We start from the raw sequence: 22,076 nt of genomic DNA on the forward strand, positions 1-22,076 counted from the left end.
CACTTCATGTAAGAAACAGACTGGTTGTGGTGCTAAGTTGTTTCTCGGTGCCATGTTATGAGATGGCTATCTTATCCGACTGAGTACGGATAGTGCCTAGCCCGAGTTGAACTAATCTATCATAATACTTGATTAATTTACAAGTTTTTTAGGAGCTCATGTGGAGTGCATCCTCTCTCTCTCGTGTCACATCCGAGAGTCAAAAAATTTTTTCCTTCAGGCTTGCTGGTTGCAAAACAACCAGTTTGATTGATTCTGGCGCGTGACTTCAGTAGGGGGTGAACCTTGACCAATGATGTCAATATTAATACTAATTTGTACCTACGTAATCCTCATCACCCAATGGAAGGGTCTTTCTTTGAAGCCGGACTACCAATTAGAAATAGGGGGTTGGTACCCCTCAAAACTTTACTTTTTGGAATCTTTGAAAAATTAAATTAGATTGATTAGTGCAAGCTAGAAATCAAGTTGAAAAAAGATGTAGTTAGATTTTTGTTTTTACACATTGCAACGATTAGCATCAGGAGCGGCGATCATCCGTGATGAAAGGGATGGAGGAAAGGTAGGAAAGAAATTCTTACCACATTTTTAGTAAATTATAGACGTTTAGTTGAAACCTAAATTATGAGGAATTAACAGGGGGCAGATGGCGAAATTAGGCATAAAGAGTGATTAAAAGAGAGTTATTCCAGCATCAAGTTAAAATTATTATAATTGGACATATAGTATTTTGTCTATGTATTATGCAGAATTTGATACCGTGGAAATGGATTTTTTTAATTGACTTTTATTTTGTGTAAATATAACTCGTTCTTTTCATATGATCATTTGATTAAATATTAAATGCTATTGAAATTTAACTGATTCTTTCTTTTCATGAGTCATCGTTTTATTCTAAATGTATATTGGACCACTAGGAGCCTGGGTTAATCTAGATAATTATATATATATATATATATATATATATATATTCTTCCAGTGGTTCGATATAACAATGGTACCGTGACCATTCCCTTACAGTATTATTCCAAATTTTATTTTGTATACTGTTCTAAATTCATAAATTTACCTTTTTGTCACCTTCAGATATAACAATGTACTTGAATTTTTCTCAAATTTTTTGAGGACGACTTTCCTTGCTAGTGTATAAGCATAGAAGCGATCAAAAGAGTGTGTAAGCAGGGGGGATGATAAATATTGGAGTGGCCTAGAAAGCGAGGGGCCAAATCAGTGAACGGTCAAAAGAGTGGCCTAGATCATGTGAAGCACATGAGCGATCAAAAGAGCAATGGCTGCTCGTGGTCGGATATTTTGGGGGGGGGGGGCGACGCAGATTTCCAAAAATATACCGACACCTATCGGTGATGATATGTAACCAAGTACATGCAGGGCCGTAATTAGGATTTTTGCCGCCCAGGGTGAACATGATTTTTTCCGCTTTCGCCAATTTAAAATGTGATAATTTTATATAATGTAGTGTTCTTTGTTTCCCTCAAAAAACATGCCGACCCCTAAATTTTTCCACCCGGGGTAATGTCCCCCTCTAGTTCCGACCTTGAGTACATATACTATTTGCAATTAGTATTGCACTGCATTGAAAACTTTTATTTTTGTTTATCAAACTATTTTTGACGTTATACGTATGCAGTACAAAAATGATAATGCTCTATCAACGCAACATTTACGTAAATAGTTTACGCAATGAGCTCAATCGATTTCCCTTAACAACGTTGAATATCATCATTTAAGTTTAGCAGTTGCCATCGGCAGTGATTATTGCAAATTGTGAAGATTCATACTCTTCTCCGAATATCAGGGCTCTGCGCCCAGCCAATATTTGGGCCCGTTTTCCGGACCCTTTACAAAATTCCGGATCTAAAAAACGGACCCTTCACAAAATTCTGGACCTGAAAAACGGACTTTCTCAAAATAAAAATAAATGAAACCATAAATTTGGAATTTCATTTCGTTTTTGTAGACTGCAGATTAACTAGATTACTTCACAGAAAAACTACTTATTTTTAACAAAATTAATGACCCTTTTCACAAAAACTGGAGCCTACAAAAAGGTCTGGACACACAGACGCCTGAATATTATACTCTAATTTAAAAGGCGTATAAATTTCTATGATAAAGTTATAAAAAATATATTTTTTTTATTCAAATACATTCTAACTTAGAAGATACAACAAATTTAAAAGGCGGTAGATTTTTTAAAAGAAAGTAAATGGCAGCACAAGTTATTTACGGCGCTTTTTTTTTTCTGCGCCCAAATGAGTATCTTCTTCTTTAATTATACAGGGCTTTATGCCTGAGGGCCATCTCCTGTTTGAGAAAAATTATACCAGATACATAGAAAGTTATAGATGACAGAGAGGACTTGAGCGAAGAAAAGTAAAAAACTCCAACACCTACCCATCTTCTCCCAAAATGAGTATAATAATCTGTGTGTACTAACCATCCCCCCTTTCTCCCTCCTCTGGTTTTTATACTACCAGAGGGTATCTCATACGGCGCGCGACAAAAGAAAGGCTCAGGGTACGACCAGATCAGTGAGTGACCAAAAGAGTGACCTAGAAAGTGCGTAAGGAACTCGGTATTTGAGCACCCCAATGATTTGTTGGGTGGGGGGGGGGGCTGAACCTCATGATTCATGAATATACAGAAAGACCGATCAATAAATACAGCCAGGTACACCTAACCTTTGGGAATTCCCCGATATTTGCCGTGGATAAAAAAAAGTGTGCAAGCAACCGGGCAGGGCCGTTTTAAGAGCATCGTGGAGCTAGGGCACATTAATTTTTCTGAGGCCCCGTACTCGGCTAGAAACGACTGCTTGCGAATTTACTTGCTTAATATTGACATCTCAACGAGATCTCATTATCACCAGGCACCCTCTGCACTTGAACCTCCGACACGGCTGGACTGAGATATTGGGCGGGTCCTCTGGCTTTTGTACAATGAGTTTATGGCATGCAGAAACAAAAAATGATGGTATTTGTCCGGGTAGGACCCATAGGCGCAGATAGACTTGGAAGTCTGGGGGAGGGGGCACGGTCATTATTGTTGCGGGGTAGGCACGATGATGATGTCAATTCATGTATGCATATATACATTAGATCAGTCGACTTCACCTTTAACGCTGGGGGGGGGGGGGCAATGCCTCCCACGCCCCTCCCCCTTCGTATCTCCGCCCATGGTAGGCCTATGCGCAACGACGTCACTGGAGCGGAGTGTGTATGATCTCTCTGTCATGAATATACAGTGCAATACCATTCATTTCCCTCCTCCTGCTTACGCGTTTGAGTCCTGCATATACGGTACAACTGTAAACTCTAAGTCTAAGCGTCCCCTCCCATTCCGTCTATACTGCCTTCATCTCGATGCCTCTGGCCCTGGTTATGGTAATGGGCGAATGACACAGCATCACCCATCATTATCGAGATTTTTCACTTATGCGCGATCGAGAAAATCATTTGGGCAAGATCCTCTTCCGTCCATTCAGAAACGTGCGCAAGGCCCCCCCCCCCTCCCCCAGATGATCAAAAATTTAAATAAATTGAAAAAAAATTAAGATATGCTTCAAATACAATTTTCAGTTTCTGTTAAATTTGGAATGCTTTGCTGAGTATAGTATAAGGGTGGTAGTTTAGTATAAGGGTGGATCAAAAATGAAAGTAAAACAGTTGTTATAATTTGGTTCATTTTTGTATGAGTTTGGCGAAACTTCATGTGGAGGTAGAGGTAAGGAAGGCAACCCTACTGCGGAATGGATTTGTCCTAGGTAGTTGCACGGAATCACGTGATATGCGCCGGCGGTCGACACCGACAGTGGCGTCGGAGCCAGGGGTGCAGTGGGTGCTCAAGCACCCACGGTAATTTGTGACATGGATCCGAGCACCCCCAGAATTGATACAGAAATTAAAATTTCCGATATAAAACTGAAGACGAGCACCCACAGTTTCGAAACATTTCCGACGCCCCTGGACACCGACACTATCGTTCAACAGAAAATCTATTGTTCTTTCATCTGCGTCTGCGGAATGTTTGGGAGTAAAGAAAAGCAACTTGGTGTTATTCGTTTTTTAGTGACAGAAAAGGAGTTAGCGAACGAAGTCAATGTGCGATGAACATGCACTGTCATTGCCGCAGTATAGGGGTTGCCTTTCTTACCTCCCGCTCTATCTCTACACGAAATTTCGCCACACACGTAAAAAAATAAACCAAATTATAACAACTGTTCCGTTTTCATTTGATGCACCCTTACAATTCAAAACTTCTTTGGAGTAGATTCCCTGTGCCCTGCCCAAAGGTCGGTCCTGTGAGCATTCCCCCAGCGTCCGAATCAGAAATCAAATACACTTGCAGTGAGAATGACGACGATGCACGACACCTTTTGTGAATATCGTGTATTTATTATTTAAAAAGACTTATTAAAAGATATATTTAATGATGGTCATCGAAATATGTATCGGTCAATCGTCCACTTTACTATGTATGTATTCAATGGAATGTGTGCGCTTGTCACACGAAAGACACTCTCTGATTGAAGATCCTGTTGTTGTTCTCGCTCGAGAAGCTCACTTCGTCCGATTCTTCTCTCGTCGTCGTCGTTTCGCTTCTCGATACATCCTGCGTGAGAAATGAAAATAAATTACGTATTTTATGTGAAAAAAAATAGAATTCTTAACTAGAGTGACCATATTATGACCCGTTTTCCCCCGTGACATTCCCGTATTATCTTGCAGTTTTCGCCATTCCGACTTCTTTCCGGGGATGTGTACGGAAAATTTATCGCCAACAATTCAGTGACGAAGTGAGTGGATGAGTAATTGATCAAGTGAGTCAAGAGTTGGTGAGCGAGTCACTTAATCGCTCAATCATTTGGTCGCTCATACGGTCACTGGTTCACTCACCCATTTGCCAGTTCACCCATACGGTTACACGATCACTCGTTCACTCAATAACTCAAATGGTTACATACTGACTCGGTCATTCACCCTCTTCCTTGATCACTCACTCAGTCACCAATACGGTTACTCACTCCCTCACAGGGTACGCCAATTTAAATCAGTCCTGATTTTTTTTAAAAATTCATTGATTTAAATCACAAAATTTAAATTTTGTTTTTCCTTTACATATTTTCAATGATATTGAAGTAAAAGTAACTTGGTATGGTATGCATGTTACTGATATGTGGTAAAGTTCGAGATTTAAAAGCTTAATAATAGATGTTGTACCAACATAAATATCATTGGACTTGACTTTTCGTATTAAAATTTTGTGTTTTTGCTCGTTTTTTTACCAAAACTCCTTTAAATCTGTGAAAGAATGGAAAACGTGTAAACTATTAAGCGCAACATCATGCAAGTCGGAAACACGTCCACCAGTTGTGCAAGAAACAATCTTGCCAATACAGAATTTGTTTTCTTTAGATGATGCTGAATTGTTGTTGGTTGTACATCGAGTGAATCGACGTATCTGCACCAGATGTCTGATACCGAGATGCCACCGCTCATTCACTTTAATCGGGGGTGGGGGGGGGGTTTATGAATAAAAACACTTTTCTTTACAAAATCATGAAGTTAATTTGGGCACAATGACACCTTTCACATGTTACGTAAACACAGATTTTTGGCGTCTGTATTTTTTGCTTATAGTTCGTTTGTTTGATGCTTAATTAAATTTGAGCAATTTGGAGAAAAAAAAGCAGTTAGGTGACATGAAAATATGTATTCCTAGTGATTAACAAGATTTGTTTTAATTAATAAGCTGTCAGTTAATTTTAATCAAACAAAATCCGATTAAATCAATGATTTTTTTCATACCCTGCTCACTCGCTAAAACGATTACTCACTCACCCTCACTCTGCCACTCACCCATTCACTTATACGATCAGTGACTCATTCGGTCGCTCATTCATTTACCAGTTCACCCACCCACTTACTTGGTCACTCATACAGTCACTCACTCACAAGGTGACTCGTCAAATCGCTTACTCACTTGATAAGTCATCCCATCACTCGTTGTTTTTTTCAACGAAGTATGCTTTAATTCCCAGGGGTGGCTTCTTTTTTTTTTTTTTTTTTCTTTTTTTTTTTTTTTTTTCAAACCGAGCACAACTCAGGTCTATCGCCATAGGCAATTTACTACCTAGTGAGTTGTGCCGGAAGTGTAAGTGTGTGTGCCTAACAGTTTGAGTGCGTGTCTAGTGTTGTGTATGATTTTTCAGTGCTGCCATCTATATCTCAGAAGTGAGGTGAGTGATGTGTAGTGACTGAATATTTGTACTGTTTGTAGGACTGTTGCTCTCTGTGGCGAGACTTTTTAACGGGGAGATCGGCTCGCATTTGCGCCTTAAAGTTGGGAACCACAGAAAACCAACTTCAGCCGACCACCACTGTGGTGACGGTGGGGCTCGAACCCGGGTCCCCGCGATGCGAGTCCGTCACTATGACCACTCGACCACCACAGCGGCTCCCAGGGGTGGCTGCCGGACCTCGCATGGTGCCATTTCCAGGAAGTGACCATGCTCTGAGCGACCAAATCCGTCTCCATTCTTTACTTGGACAAATCCTTTCTTTTGTGGTGATATCTTTGTGAATATAGAGTAATTTTTCGACTAGATTTACTTTCTTCCTTTATAGTAAAATTTCTCCCATATCACCAATATAAGTGGAACTATAAGTATACAGTGGATACCGTTTATACGACCTCCTTTACTATCTCCTTTATGGGACATTTATACGAAGTTTGGCTTCGGTTACAATGAGTGCTCGCCAATACGCTTCTAGATGCGTGATTCAGGCATTGAAATTCAATTTTACTCCTCTTAATTTAGTTTGAGGAATGAAAATACGTCTTCAAATTTTGTTATTTTCTTAAACAGAGTTATTTCTCTGTTTTTCATTTAAAAAATATTCCGCTTTTTACAAAACTAATCTTAAAATTTTGGAGAGTAATGAAATTACTCTTGAAAGTTATTTTCTCCGATACTACTGGTAACAATTCCTTCTTGTAGATGTCGAAATATTTCATTTATACGAAAAACAACTTCAATTATGTCGACTCTTACTGGAACGTCGACGTGGCCAGAGATACGGGGAGGGGGACAGGGAGGACAGTGCCCGCCCCCCAAGCTTTAATGGAAGAGCCGATTTATCTAATACATATACTGTATATGAACTGACATTATCTCGCATCGTGTCCTCTTCCCCCAGCCTTTCAAGTCCATCTCCGCATATGAGCACGAAATCTTTGGGCAACGATATCATTTCTATCCATCGAATCCACGTAATTTTTGTAGATTGCTAAAATTGTTTTTCGTGCATATTGTCACAAGCATCATCACAGCCGGTTGACTGATCATCATCCAATAAAGGAACGAAGATAAAATCGTTCTAAAAAAGTTTCAAAATTACAGTTGAAGTTTTTAATCTTAAGGTGATGCATAAGGGTACTTGAGTTTGGGCAACGGTTAAGCTATCAATCAATCAATTACAGTTTATTTGACCATTTCCGACCCAGAAAGCACAAACGTAGGGAGGGTAGTGCTTTATTTCATTGCAGATATTCTTTTTGACCTCAGTGAGTTCAGACCTGGTTTTTGAGCACTGATAAACCAGGTTTTCTACCCAGTTTTCTTCATTTAATTCATAATTTTTGAATCCACTATGATCTGAAAAATTTTCATCAAATATTCTAAATTCAGATCAAGGAGTTCCATAGCATATAAGTTTCATTCAAACTTGGATGTTATTATTGACACAGATTTCCAGACATTGCGTTTATAAGAAAAAAAACTATGGATTAAATTGAAATTCCAGAAAAAAAAGAGTTTATTATGATAATTATGTGTGAGGTGAGAATATTCATATTCAAGTCATAGTTATCATAACATAATTTTTAAGTTGGAAAAACAATTTCTATCAGCCAAGAAATTGCGTAACCAGTTCTCGGCCGAGTTTAAACTACGTTCGATACAATAAAAAATTTTGTCCTAAAAATTCTGAATTTTGTGAAACAATTCATGAACTTCTGAAACAATGCGATGGGCTGAGTTTTAAATATTGTGTTCTGTAGAGGAATTTTTTGGTGTGAGAAAATTTGGAGTTCTAATAAGAATATCTGACGAAGTTGGCGGCAATCCTTTCCGATCTCTAAGTACCCTTAACGTGGGCGTCCGAATTACCCGTATTTTTCTCGATCAAATATGGTCACCCTGATTCGAAAGACACAGTATTTGATTGTCTGAGATTAATGTTTTCGCCAAAAACGTTTTAAAAAGGTTCCCTCGGTTATAACGACAAATTTTCTTAGAATGTCATCAAAACCGAGTTTGACAGTAGTTACTATACTCACGGACTCCGAGTAATTAGATGAAGGGGTAGTCGTGACGGACTCTTTGATCGTCCCTCCGTTGCTGGAACCACTACTCACGCTGAGTGACATGCTGTCCTGAACGGTCGAGTCACTATCATCATCATCATCATGTCCTGAAGAGAAAGACGGGAGTCTCAGACACAATTATACACATGCAGAGAAAACAATTGGACGTTGAGTAAACAATGAAGAAAATCGAAACACGAAGAGAAGCATTCATTGAGAAACAAGCCAAGAGGTTGCTGACGTTTCAGGCAAGGGCAGGGCCGAATTAAAACGTTTGAAGGCTCTAAGCAGTTGAGAAATTTTTTGACCCCCCCCCCCCTTTTGGGCGTTTAGGTTTTTTTGGCGAGAATTGACAATATTGAATGTTGCCAATTCTATCCAGGGTGGTGCCGTACTTATCTATCTATTCATTAACGTTAATTAATATTAATAAACGTTAAATGAAATTTTAAATTTCAGAAGAGTAGACAGAATATTTCTAAACACACACTTCACAAAAAAACCGAGACTGTCCCGAAAATACGGAACAAAATGCGAGGGACGTATGGTCACCCGTTCACATTTTCAAAATTTTATTTTTTATTTCTTTATATATGTATATATTTAAATTTATTTTTCTTTTTACAAATACGAGGCCACAACAAGCAAAATGCCGAACGAGAGGGCTTACAAGGGGGCTTATTTTGATCTTCATCGAGATACCTGGCCGTGGCCCCCATCGACGAGAACGAGAAAAACGAATTTCGTTTTTTCTCGCATATGAGATATAGGGGTTTCTCAAAGTATGCACTCGAGAGAGAACAAGAAAACAAAACTTTGGCTTACAGTTACAGAACTAAAATTTCGGAAAATTCGAATACCAACACTCCTTTTTTATGAGTGGCGTTGGAATGGCACCATAAACACCGGCGCAGGACACAGTAGAAAGACCTCAAGAAGAGATTGGCGCTAACCCCTCGAAGGGAAACTTCCAGCGGCCGAAATGCGATCCGCATTGGTCGTTTCCGCATGTTTCTTAAGTCTGCGTTTAGCGCCGGCATTAATCTTATTCACCGGTTCGTTTTGTTTTCTTTTTCCAAAGCGCTCCCGCCTTTCGTCGTTCTTTTGAAATGTATGGAAACCACGCCTGGATCCCAAAGAAAAGTATCGAAGATCCCACAGCGCTCGATTGGGAGTCGAAAATATATAGGTTTATACTGTAAGCGCACCAACACGCCGCTTTTTCTATTAGCGGCAGAGGCGGTTTTTTGCCGAGAAAATTCACATTTCCTTCGCGACGAAGCTTTTGTAATCTATTGAAAAGTCCATTGTGCGTTCCCCCAAAGCATGGACAGGCGCGAGCATCAGCATTGTCTCCCATTGTCTACGACAAAGGAGTTGCTCTTTTCTTCCAAGGTTGCATGAAAAAGAAGGGATGCAATGGAAAATCAAGACACTGAACTTGGCGCTTTTCAAGTGCTGCCAACTGAGTTATTAGTACTGTATTTTCAAACTAGATGCCGGTTTTTTTTCGGCGAAAAGAATAACAATCTATTTCCGAAGCAAACTATAAGCAACACAATTAAAATTATCACAGGCAGAAATGTTCTTGTTCTTTTAAGTTTAGCTTGTTCTTTAGTATTTTTATGTAAATTTCAAAATGTCTGGCTGTTTCATTTTTTACTATTGTCCCCCCCCCCCCCCCGTTAATGCCGTTGAAAGTGTAATGTACATTTTGAAATACAGGAATAAAACGCAGTGGATCCCGCTTATAACGTTTTTGAAACACAGTCGAGCCTTTCTTTAACTTTCCCGCTTAGTACGACTTATTTTCGTGGTCCCAACTCCACTAATTCTCATTCAGATTTCCAGTTTAAAGAGTTTTTCCGCTTACATCTTTTTTTTAATGACTGTTTAGTGGAAAACGTAATAAGCGGGATCCGCTCGCCCATATTCCTCTGCGGAATTTCTAATGTAGATGAAGTTCTTGGTAGATGAAGCACACTATCAGACATAAATTTTATATCTACCGCGGGGGGTTCCGTAGTTATTTTAATTATTTTTCGATGCATGTACAGTATAACCTACAGATTTCGTGAGAAGGCCATTGTGTTCCATTAATCGATCTCTAGTCAACAAAAACGGCTGCTGGTAATTTTTCGAGGAAAAATAATAAATCAGGTTATGAAATATTTTTTTTAATACTTTGTTACGACGCTTTTTCATGTTCATAGGTACAAATCCACTAATTATCCGCAGATGGATTTGTTCATCGTTGTTATGTAGCCTACCATACTGGAAATGAAGTGCTGTATATAAGATACTAGCTGATACCCGGCGACGTTGCCCGCCCCGTAAAAAATTAATATACGTATAGCTTCTAATTAATTCTTAATCAAAAAAAATTTCTGCATCAAGTAAGAAAAAATTACTTTTATTTTTAAATATTTTAATTAAAATCTTCAGGCAATCGCTTGTGGATACACAATATTTTTTGTTTTTCCATCTGGTGTGTAGATGTACAAATTTTTGGGATTACCAACACGTGAACAGGCGACGTAAAGCTGTCCGTGAGAAATACAGGGCTGAAGTAGGTTGATACCTGCCACTGCTAACGACTGGAATTGCGCTTTGTTGATTGTCATGGCGAAAGCTTAACGAATCGGGAACTGTAATCGCTTTAAAGTGAATGACATTTCTTCAGGTTAGTTGGGATACGTGGAATGAAGACGTCTTCTCCTTTGGCGCATCCAGTTAGAATCGTTGCTTCAATGATGTAATTGTGCAATTTCTTCACGCAGAGTCTCGGTGTCTCCAAATTTTCTTAAAAGCATCATAGGTGCTCCGACTTTGAGGGTCAAATTGTGTGGTGGCACACCCGGAATATCCAAAGAGTTCAGAAATTCTGCAGGATACAGAACTGTCTACGCTGTGTCTGTGATAGTGTCAACCGATTTGTAAGATGTGGAGTCTCCCGGAATAATTTTTAGGATTTTTTCGTTGATCTTGTTCACACTGTCATTTTTCGGTGCCAGAATCGCTCTCTCACAAAGCCACTCATGGTTTCGGTGATTTTGTTCAATGTTTGGGAAGACTTTGTCTGCAAGTTCTTGAACTGAGTTTAACAACTGGCAAAATCCATTTGGGAACGTATTGGGATCCAGAAATCCACCAAATCTGTGCTTCCGAAAGAAGTGACCACCAAATACGAAATTTTTCTCCAGATGGAAAAGAACAAAGTGCTCACTAGAGAGAGCTACAAAGCCACGGACATAAATTTTGTATAATAGGAATTTTTCATTATAATTTTTTTAAATCTTGTGCGTGTGTACTTTTTTTTTTTTTAAATATATGAGTTTTATATCCATGTCTTATTTATGTATGCATAATAAAGCACCCGACAGCTCCCTCATTCGGAGTAATAGCTGAAATTGACAAAGGTCGATAGAGCTTGGGTGGTGCACGGTATGAAGCAGTTAAAAGGTGAATTCGGCTCCCCTTCACGCCCAGCGCCCGAAAGGCACCAGACCCGCCTGCTCCCCTCTAGTTGCGGCCCTGATTCCGAATCTTATAGTTGGTTTTTTTTTCACTTCTGTTTAACATGAGACTCCCTTATTTGGGGCCCGGCTCATGTATTAAGACGACCCTACTTCTTTCTCAGTTTCAACGAGCGAAGCAATAACATAATTTCATGAAGGCTGTCATAATCAAGTTTGATTCTACATGTATACATGAAAGAAAACGCACTCATAAATTTGCAGTTAAGTCGCGTTTCCCCCCCCCCCTCAGGGGCAGGGCCGTCTGAAGAGCATCATAGGCCCCCCGGGCCAAGTGATTTTTCCGAAGCCCTACCTGGAAAATTCTCGTCTTAACGCCCGGGGGCGTCAAGTGAAAGGGGCTCACAAAAATGAGAACCGGTTTAAATTTTAGAGAATTTGCTACGTAGAGCCTCAGAAAAATAACTTGGCCGGTGGCACCATGACCATATTAAGACGGCCTTGCTTTCCACACTATAAATTCATTTGTGAGAACTCGTGAAAAATCTGGCCTGGCCCACGTTTCAGAATGCAAAGGCCCCATGCCTAAGACTCTACAGCAGACTGTGGGGGGGGGGGGCAATAGAGTATATAAGTCAGACAACTAGACATTTTGAAATTCGCATAATAAAAATACTAAAGAACAAGAAAATTTGTGCCTGTAATAATTTTAATTGTGTAGCTTATAGTTTGCTTCGGAAATAGATTATTATTCTTTTCGCCGAAAAAAATCCGACATCCAATTTGAAAATACAGAACTAATAACTCAGTTGGCAGCACTTGAAAAGCGCCAAGTTCAGTGTCTTGATTTTCCCTCGCATCCCTTCATTTTCATGCAGCGCCGTCTTGACGCATGGGCGCCCCCGGGCCTTGAAGATTGGCCTCACAAAAATAAAATCCGGTTGAAATCTTTTAGAATTTACAAGGTAGGGCCTCAGAAAAACCACTTGGCCCTGGGGCCCATGATGTTCTTAAGACAGCCCTGTTTTCACGCAACCTTGGAAGAAAAGAGCAACTCCTTTGTCGTAGAGCGTAGACAATGCAGGTGTTAGGCTGCCGGCACACTACGGTTCGGCTGGTGCGGTTGATCTTATCAGCAACCGTGGAATTTCGCGTGAAGCACATATTGTTGTTAGCAACCGGGGTTTTTTATTTTTTGATGTCACGTGACATCTCGGGATTGGCTAAATTATTTTCGCCAAGCTGAAGTTGGCACCAGTTAGCATGCAAATTCGTGCTCATAATCTGCATTGCAGTAAAACCACCTCTTAACGGATACTCCCTCTTTTACGGACAAATAATAATTTACAGTTGTATAATATATAAAAGTATGAATTTCAAACCTCTTTTTAACGGTCACCCATTTTACATGCATTTAATTTTTGTCCTGTCCGTGTTCACAAAAAGGAGGGGTTTTACTGTATATACTAATAAAAATATTCATGTAATGAAATTTTATTTTCTGTAACAATATGTGCCGTTTGAAATTAATTCAGAGTTGAAGAAAGACAACCCAAAAGTTGACCCATTTTTGATGCTTTTACGATTCGTGACTAAATCGCACAAATTTTTTCATACATGATGACTGGAATCATCATAATTTATTTAAATAACATATAATAAAAAACTATTTAAGTAACATATTTTTGTCATATAAAGCTGGTCTTTTTTCAACCGCGCTTATGATTTTTTCGGAATAACTATCGCTAGCCATTAACGAATCAGAATCTGCTGAAGACATGGTGGCACAAAAAAATTTCGTTGACACAGCTGACTAATGGAACTGGTAAATAAGAAATGAGATGGATAAAATATGATTAGTAATGTACTGCAGCACTGTGCAAGCGCCCTCACGCGTTCCAATAATAAGCGTAGCTGCGGCTTCAGATCGGCTTACTGCTACCAAAAGGGGGGGGAAGGGACTACTTTGTGAATTCAGCAAAGCTAATCGTGGAACCAAGGCCATCTTAAAGCCACCCATATTCGCGTGACCCTGGGCTTCTTGTTCACATAGGCCCTACATGACCAGATGTAGTATAATGGTTTAGAGCAGGCATCTTCAACCTGTTGCTCGCGAGCACCACGGTGCTACCTGAAGCAACTGGAGTTCTCGAAGCTCCTGTCCAATAATTGCTTGCTAGAATTCGATCGACGTTTCAATCAAATTACCTCGTTCAAATCGCATTCGAGGATTAAAATCATCCTAATTTTTCATGCATACGTATGATCAAACTTGTAAGGGTGCTCTCCTTTCGATGATGGGTACAGCCAGTGCTCACGACTAGAAAAAGGTTGAGGACCTCCGTTTTAGAGTGTAAATAATTACATAATGGGTAATTACAGTTTAAGTTCTCGTACTTCGAGTAGTTTTTCCTCAAAAACTGCTTAACAGAGTACATCCAAATTTTCAGGATATCTCAATGAGACCATGGGGAGATTTATGAAGTAAAAACAAATACAGTCTAACCCCGTTTTAACGAATACCGTTACAGTGAAAATCGCGTTCTAACGAAAACTTTTCTAACCTCCCACAACAGTTTACATAGGCACAACGGCAACAACCTGGAATTCCTTTACAAGGAAATTTCGTTGTAACGAAGTGATCCGGTCGCTTGGAAGTTTGCTATAATGGGATTAAGCTGCAGTTCAATTTTCCACCAACAAGTGGAAAAGTGCCCCCCCCCCACCCGGGGTAGAAGGTTCTGGGGAAAGATGGGGGGGGGCAGCACGAGAAGGAAATACGGTACAAAGGGCCATTAGCTCACAAAAATTGGCAACCACTGGAACATATGATATTTTCGTTTAATGTAATTTTTTTTTTAAATTTATTCAATCACACATGATATAACGCTGTAAATAATACTAAGAACATCCATCAACGGAGGATTAGTAAATTGGTTGTGATGAACACGAAGAACCGTGGTAACGAAAAACTTCATAAAAACTTCTTCGTTTATCATTTCTCCCGATCAGTTATCAGATGATTTTTTCCAGATGATGCGATGACACGAAGGGAACGTAATGTCCTCATACGAAATTATTTACATGCTTCACACTAAATCCGTTTCCAGACACAGATTTATGGCTTCGCCACGTGCTGGCTATTCGAATTGCTCTGCCCCCTATTCACGTTATAATTTAAAGTTCTTGACCACGAATTACTCAAATTTGCCGCCCCTCTGAACTTGCTACCCCGGTCCGCTTAACACCCTGTACATACGGCATCAGGGCCGCAACTAGAGAGGAGCAGGTGGGACTGGTGCCAGGGTCGTCTTAAGAGTATTATGGGCCCCATATTCATTACATGAATATTTTTATTAGTATATACAGTAAAACCCCTCCTTTTTGTGAACACGAACAGGACAAAAAAATTAAATCCATGTAAAATGGGTGACCGTTACAAAGAGGTTTGAAATTCATACTTTTATATATTATACAATTGTAAATTATTATTTGTCCGTAAAAGAGGGAGTATCCGTTAAGAGGTGGTTTTACTGCAATGCAGCTTATGAGCACGAATTTGCATGCTAACTGGAGCCAACTTCAGCTTGGCGAAAATAATTTAGCCAATCCCGAGATGTCACGTGACATTAAAAAATAAAAAACCCCGGTTGCTAACAGCAGTGTGTGTTTCACGCGAAATTCCACGGTTGCTGATAAGATCAGCCGCACCAGCCGAACCGTAGTGTGCCGGCAGCCTAAGTGATCTTTGAATGTGCCACGAACCTACTTCAGTCATATGCAAATAGTCTGATCCCTGCTTTGGCGGAACGCACAATTGATCTTCCAATAGATTACAAAAGCTTCCACGCCCTAACAAAATGTAAATTTTCGCGACAGAAACACACACACGCACAGGGGAAAGAGAATTTTTTTTTAGAAAAAAGGACTGACCGTATTTGTATTGCGACGACGACGAGTGTCCGCGCCGCTTGCAATAAGCGTAAACGAGGAACATGTTCAACAGGAGAAGGATCAGGAACATGATGGAAGCGGAGGTGACGAGCAGCCGGAACATGTCACCGTCTTTCCGACCGACGCTGTCCTCTGAACCGCTGGAGTGTCGCTCCATCTCGTCACCTGCAAATTTAGAAAAATTTAGAAACGAACTGATAACCACCCTGCATTTTATAGGACTATATATTTCCAGGGATTCGTCCTCTATCGACAAAAATTTGAACTAATTTATTTTTCTTGTGCCAAAAAAAAAAAAAAAATCCCCGTTCGAGAAAATAACTTTTTTGCAAACCAAACACACACGCACGCACATTCAAAAAGTTTCCAATTCCTTCCATTCTTGAGAATTTTTAAAATTGTATTCACGAATTTTTAGGGGACACCCTTTACACTACACCCCCATGTGCGTTCAAAAAAGTTCATAAAATTTATGTAGACGTAGAATTATTCAAAATATTGGAAGGGAAAAAAATGTTTGGGCGGGGGGGGGGGAGCGCGGACCCGATGAAAGTTTACGCCTAGCGTACAGCGCGGTTATAAATAAACTGACATTACTTAGACGTATATTCGTATACGCACCCATTCGGATGGATGTAATTTGATGAAACTTGGTATAAATAATATATGGACCAGGTGGGAGGTGGGGGGAGAAGATGAAAAAAAAGTTCCTATTTTTGATCATCAGGTGAAAAGATGCGCGTTTTTTATCGCAATTATCTTTACATGTCCAAACAACGTAAAAAATAAGTTTCAATTATATGTCCACCACAATAGGCTAAAATACACCCCAAACCGCTATAGGTCGGAGTAGTGTCAGCAATGCCGTCGTAAGGCACAGGCCCGGGGGGCCTCAAGAGAAGAGGGAGCCTCACAAAAGTGAGATGTGGTTGAAGCTATCGAGAATTTGCCTAGAAGGCCTCAAAAAAATCAATTGACTCGGGGGTCCCATGATGGTCTTAAGACCTCCCTGAGTGTCAGTAGAATTCAACTCATACTACTCAGTTTGAATAGATATATATACCCACTGACACTACTCCGTCCCAGTGGAGGATTACCGCACAGGCGCATGAGGCACGTGCCTGGGGCCTCAGCACAGCGGGGGCCTGCGAATCGTTGGGTGCCCCATCCTCAAAAACCAAAATTAAATTTTTAGTATCCGTTAATAAGAGAATTATAAAATAACTAGCTATAATACCCGGCACTCTTTCTTCAATGAGGCTTCTTATATCACGTGATATCCCCCTCTTTGTAAGGGACATACAAACCGTCTCTAAGGTAACCAGTATGAGGACTTCCTGCGCGACTCACGAAAGAAACAAATCTTTATTTAAAGAAACGTAGAAATGAATGAATTAAAAGACAATACGGAGACATTAATTTTCATGCTTGAGAAGATATAAATAAAAAGTTGAAATCAATGTTATTGCATGGATATCCAACTCTCAAAAGCAGGTCCGGCTAATTACTTCATATTTAATCTCCTGGGCTTCGTATCTCTAAGCGAACTCATATTGCAAAAATCGAGAAATCTATATAAATCGGCAATTTTAACAATGATTTCTATGGGGATCAACCTTTGCCTGACCTTGAAAGTGAAGCTGATGATGATTTTGACGTCTATTCAAAAAGCCTCTATTGGGAGTATTGAAAATATGGTAGCTTTAAAGAAGTGACAAACCACGTCTGAAACGCTTTGCTAGGGAACCACGGTAACCAAAGTAAACGTTCCGAAAGTGGTTATTGAGGCCAAAAAACCATTGTTGCCAGACAGTTTTTTGCCCATTTCGGACATTTGCCCTACTCTGACGAAATTTCAAAGTAGCCTATGGTTCAAGTCGGGTCCCGTTTTGTATACATGCAAAATTTGGCGACGATCGATCTAAAATTGTAAATTTGTATAGAGAACACACACACAGAAAATCAATTTTATATGTATAGATGTAAGAGACAAATGTAAAGGTTATTGAAAACGAATCAAATTTACTGACAGGGAACAGAAACTACGTATAAAGATAGTGATGGCAGAATAAGGAAAACAAAATTGCAGTTTGGAGGAACATCCAATAATAACAAACACACGTTTAGCCTTTTATACTTAACATACATAATGTGATTTTTACGTGATGTGTTCTTATCTGAGATAGCCAGGAGATTCACCGTTTACCGCGATGTTTCGAATGATTTTCAAGGGTTTTTTTCAATGAGAAGGGATGAAATTATTGAATGTGCGGATAGGTCATCGTTAAAATACGGCGATGATATCGGCATTAAGTATTTTAAAGATGAAGTTCTCCATTTCATCAAATATGCTAAGGAAGAAAACGTATCCGATCCTGTCGATAATACGTATAAATTATTAATTGACGGACATTAATAATTTATTACATTTCCCAATGTAGAAACTATTTTGAGACAAAGCAATGCAAGCGGTGAACGTTCATTCTCCGTACACTTAACGTTCGTACTTCTCACAACGGGTTAAGAATTATTTAAGCAATTTATTAAGTCATTATCACGTTTGAGCAATTTGTCACTTATGTCCATAGAAAACGATCAATTGTTAGATTATGAATGTATAAGGGGACGTCGTGTAGGAGGTGCGTCTCTTTCCCGGGAGATGGCGGAATAGTTCTAAACCCTTGATATTGGAGGGGTGTCCAATTAAAGCAGGGAAACTGCGGAACTTAAAGAAGAAGCCTTTATTTCGAAGCACACTCAAAACAGACAACCTTACAGAACGGAAGCCACATTCCAACTCACGTTCTCTTCTCTTGGAAGATAGATTTTCTCTTCACAACTTCCTTTAACAACGTATAAACAAACAAAACGCATTATATGCTGTAAGGCCACAGAGAGTTAGTAAAAATATCCATACTGGGAAAATAGATTCGTTACAATCTCCCCCTCTGGCTCCGACGACGTCTCGGCGAGGAGCCAGTAAGAGCCATCTTTCCTTTGGGTGTAGTTCCTGACGAACAGAACGGGACTCTCCGGGCAACTGCGGACACTCTTGTCTCAGGTCGAAGTTCAGTCCTCGAGTCACACCGGTTCTGGGGACGTCGACTAAGTTTCGGATGCACTTTTGAAGAACGCCACTCTCTTGGGGTTCGGGTAACCACGGTTGTGGTCTCAGCATCTCGTAATGGAGTCAACTCCCTTTGGAATCGGTACTGCTTTAAGGGATTCAAGACGAGTCCTTGTTTCCTCCCGTTCAGGAAATCTTCAGTTTCCTGAGTAGATTCAACGGTTCCACTGATCTTATCCAAAACATCATTCCCATTTTGGGACTCGCGGAGAGTCCGTGAACTCTTCTCCACTACAATGAAGTTCAACAGCTCACACTGCTTGGCTACTTTACCAATTGGGCTGGATAGCTTATCAGTGTGGCTGCCTGGACAGTTACGAGCAATATGACCACGATTTTTACACTGATAACACACTATCGGATCCCAACATCTTCGGGCAACGTGTCCACGTTGACCGCAGTTATAGCAAGCATGCCTTCCTCGCGAGGCCGAGTGAGAATTTGAAACACGACACTTTTCGTAGTCTTCTCTAGGGCCACCTTCACAGCGGTATACCATGTCATCACCACTCTTGTTGATCTGGTGCTTCAGAAAAGGTCTTCCTCCCCCTAACTTGGAGCATCTATGGGATTCTTCTGAGAAGGAATAAAGTTCTCGCTGCTCGATGAAAGGTATCGGGCCTCCCCCTGGCTTGAAGCATCGCTTGAACTCCGGCGGGAATGATTCAAGTTCTCGTTGCTGAGAAGTAAGGTGGTTACCTTTATCTTCACGAAGTCGACGTCGACACGAGGGTGACTCAGCAGGTAGTGCCAGGAGAGCACTGCTTTCATATGGGCTTTGGACGAACGGATGTCGCTTCTCAGGAGCTTCAGAGAAGTACCACTTTCCTTGCTGAACATCCAGGACGATACCAGCATCACTGAGAAAGTCGGTACCGAGAAGGGTTCGGTTTTCTCTGGCCTGTGGTAGCACCATCATCTCGGTGGGAATCACTTTACCTTGGACGTTAATGTCCACAGTCGTAGTTAGGACTTCGGCTCTACGAGCATATCCATCGGCTAGTCTCATAACGATAGTCTTGCTGTAAAAGGGCAAACCGTGTTCTTGTAGGAGATGATATAGTTTCCCCCCTGCCACCGAATGTGTGGCACCCGTGTCAGCACACACTGCTCCACGCTTATGACAGATCATGACTTCGATAGCATTTCTTTGACGTCTCTCAGTTGAGAAACTGTAAAAGTCCAAGGCGTCGACACTAACTTCTGGGGTGTTCGTGGCAGGACTGCACGTTCGACATCGGGACTTGACGACACCAGGTTCTCCGCACCCGTAACATCTTAGGATATGACTGCTACTGGCATCTTTCGATTCCGTATTAGGATGGGATGATAAACTGTATAAGTCCAAAGCGTTGACACTGGGTCCTGGTCTATCCGTTGGAGGATTACACGTTCGGCATCGGGACTTGGTAACAGCAGGTTCCCCACAACCATAACATCTTAAGACAGGATGACGTCCTGCATCTTCCGATTCTGGATTCGCAAGTTGATTAGAATGAAAGTCTCTTTGTCGCATTGGGGACCTAGGGGGCTCATGTTGCTTTGACTGCAACTTCTTCCTCTCACATTGGATGTCGCTCTTTTTGTTTCGAAGGTTATCATAAGCATCAAGCTTCTCCACGATTTCATCAGGGGTAGTCCACTCACTCCAAACATCCAGAAAATGTTCTTTTACTTCAGGTGGAATCCTCTTCTTCATCTGATCCGAAATCATCAGATCTTTCAGCTCGTCAAAGTTGCTAATGTTCAGTTCGGACAGCCAGCCTTCAAAATAACTTTGGATCTCAAAGTGATAGTCCTTCCAGGTACTTCCAGGTGATTTTCTGTGAGTAGAGAAGAGCTGCAGGAACCTTTCCGCACTCAGCTTGAAACGGCGTAAGAGAACCTCCCGGATGTGGTCGTAATCATGGGCCTTATCTTCAGGTTCTCGAGCAGTGAGTTTAGCAACTTCATTCGGCAAAACTCCCAGCAGATACGCAACCCAGTTCACCTTCTCCACTTTCAAGAATTTTAGCTGTCTTTCAAACAACTTTAGGAATAGCGACATATCATCTTCACTCGGATTGAAATTCGGGATCAACCTCTTCAAGTCGAACTTGGGCTGATCGATGAGAGCGACGGATGGCTCTTCTGCCGGTTGCGAGAGTCGTTGAAACTCAAGCTGCAACCGCATCTTTTCAAGTTCAAACGAACGTTCTAGTGCGATTCGTTCTTTCTCTCTTTCTTCGGCTATTCTGGCTCGTTCCTTTTCTTCGGTGATTCTAGAGCGATTTTCCTCTCTCTCTCTTTCTTCGGCTATTCTGGCTCGTTCTTCTTCTCTTTCTCTTTCTCCGATAATAGTAGCCAGCAGGGCTTTCACGAATTCTTCCTCATAACCGGAGGACTTTGTTATTATATGCTTGAGATCTACTACACGCGAATCATTCGGAACTTCCTCTCCTAATTCTAGAGCGAGTAGGATCAAATCACGTTTCTTACCTTTGGCCAGGTAAGCCATTTCTTCTAGGCACTATCAGGAACCTCACAACCGAGTTCGAATGTCCGTTTCGTACTGCCTTGAGTTCGAGCCACGACGTTGGGCGCCAGTTTTATAAGGGGACGTCGTGTAGGAGGTGCGTCTCTTTCCCGGGAGATGGCGGAATAGTTCTAAACCCTTGATATTGGAGGGGTGTCCAATTAAAGCAGGGAAACTGCGGAACTTAAAGAAGAAGCCTTTATTTCGAATCACACTCAAAACAGACAACCGTACAGAATGGAAGCCACATTCCAACTCACGTTCTCTTCTCTTGGAAGATAGATTTTCTCTTCTCAACTTCTTTTAACAACGTATAAACAAACAAAACGCATTAGGTGCTGTAAGGCCACAGAGAGTTAGTAAAAATATCCATACTGGGAAAATAGATTCGTTACAAATGTATTATTACAAGATATACGGAAGACTGGATGTTGTGAAGATATTTATTATTTGAGATGTTAATTTTTTTTTAAGGAAGGAAAAAACTCATCACTACCTCTACCGGGAGTCGAACCCGGGTCCCTCGATTGCCGGACGAGTGCTCTGACCACTAAGCTACAGAGGAGATAGAGATTTTCCTTCGCTAGAGCGTATATATGCCGAACGGAACCGTGCA

The 22,076-nt window shown here is 40.7% G+C and overlaps 1 protein-coding gene across 1 annotated transcript in view; it reads right to left on the minus strand.

Annotated features, from left to right (window-relative positions):
* Positions 1-4,398: 4,398 nt before the first annotated feature.
* LOC149081169 (adhesion molecule nephrin-like) overlaps positions 4,399-22,076 on the minus strand; it is a 50,095-nt gene continuing 32,417 nt past the window's right edge. Inside the window, exons 18-20 of the mRNA XM_089237952.1 lie at positions 15,798-15,983; positions 8,362-8,495; positions 4,399-4,632 (exon numbers count right to left, since the gene is read on the minus strand). Coding sequence (XP_089094078.1) covers positions 4,525-4,632; positions 8,362-8,495; positions 15,798-15,983 — 428 coding nt within the window. The 3' untranslated portion in view covers positions 4,399-4,524. The remainder of the gene's footprint in view (positions 4,633-8,361; positions 8,496-15,797; positions 15,984-22,076) is intronic.

The sequence above is a fragment of the Pholcus phalangioides genome, unplaced genomic scaffold (assembly GCF_987345545.1).
Source record: "Pholcus phalangioides strain wild (caught in Gottingen) unplaced genomic scaffold, Ppha-v1.0 ptg000010l_1, whole genome shotgun sequence".
Lineage (NCBI taxonomy): Eukaryota > Metazoa > Arthropoda > Arachnida > Araneae > Pholcidae > Pholcus > Pholcus phalangioides.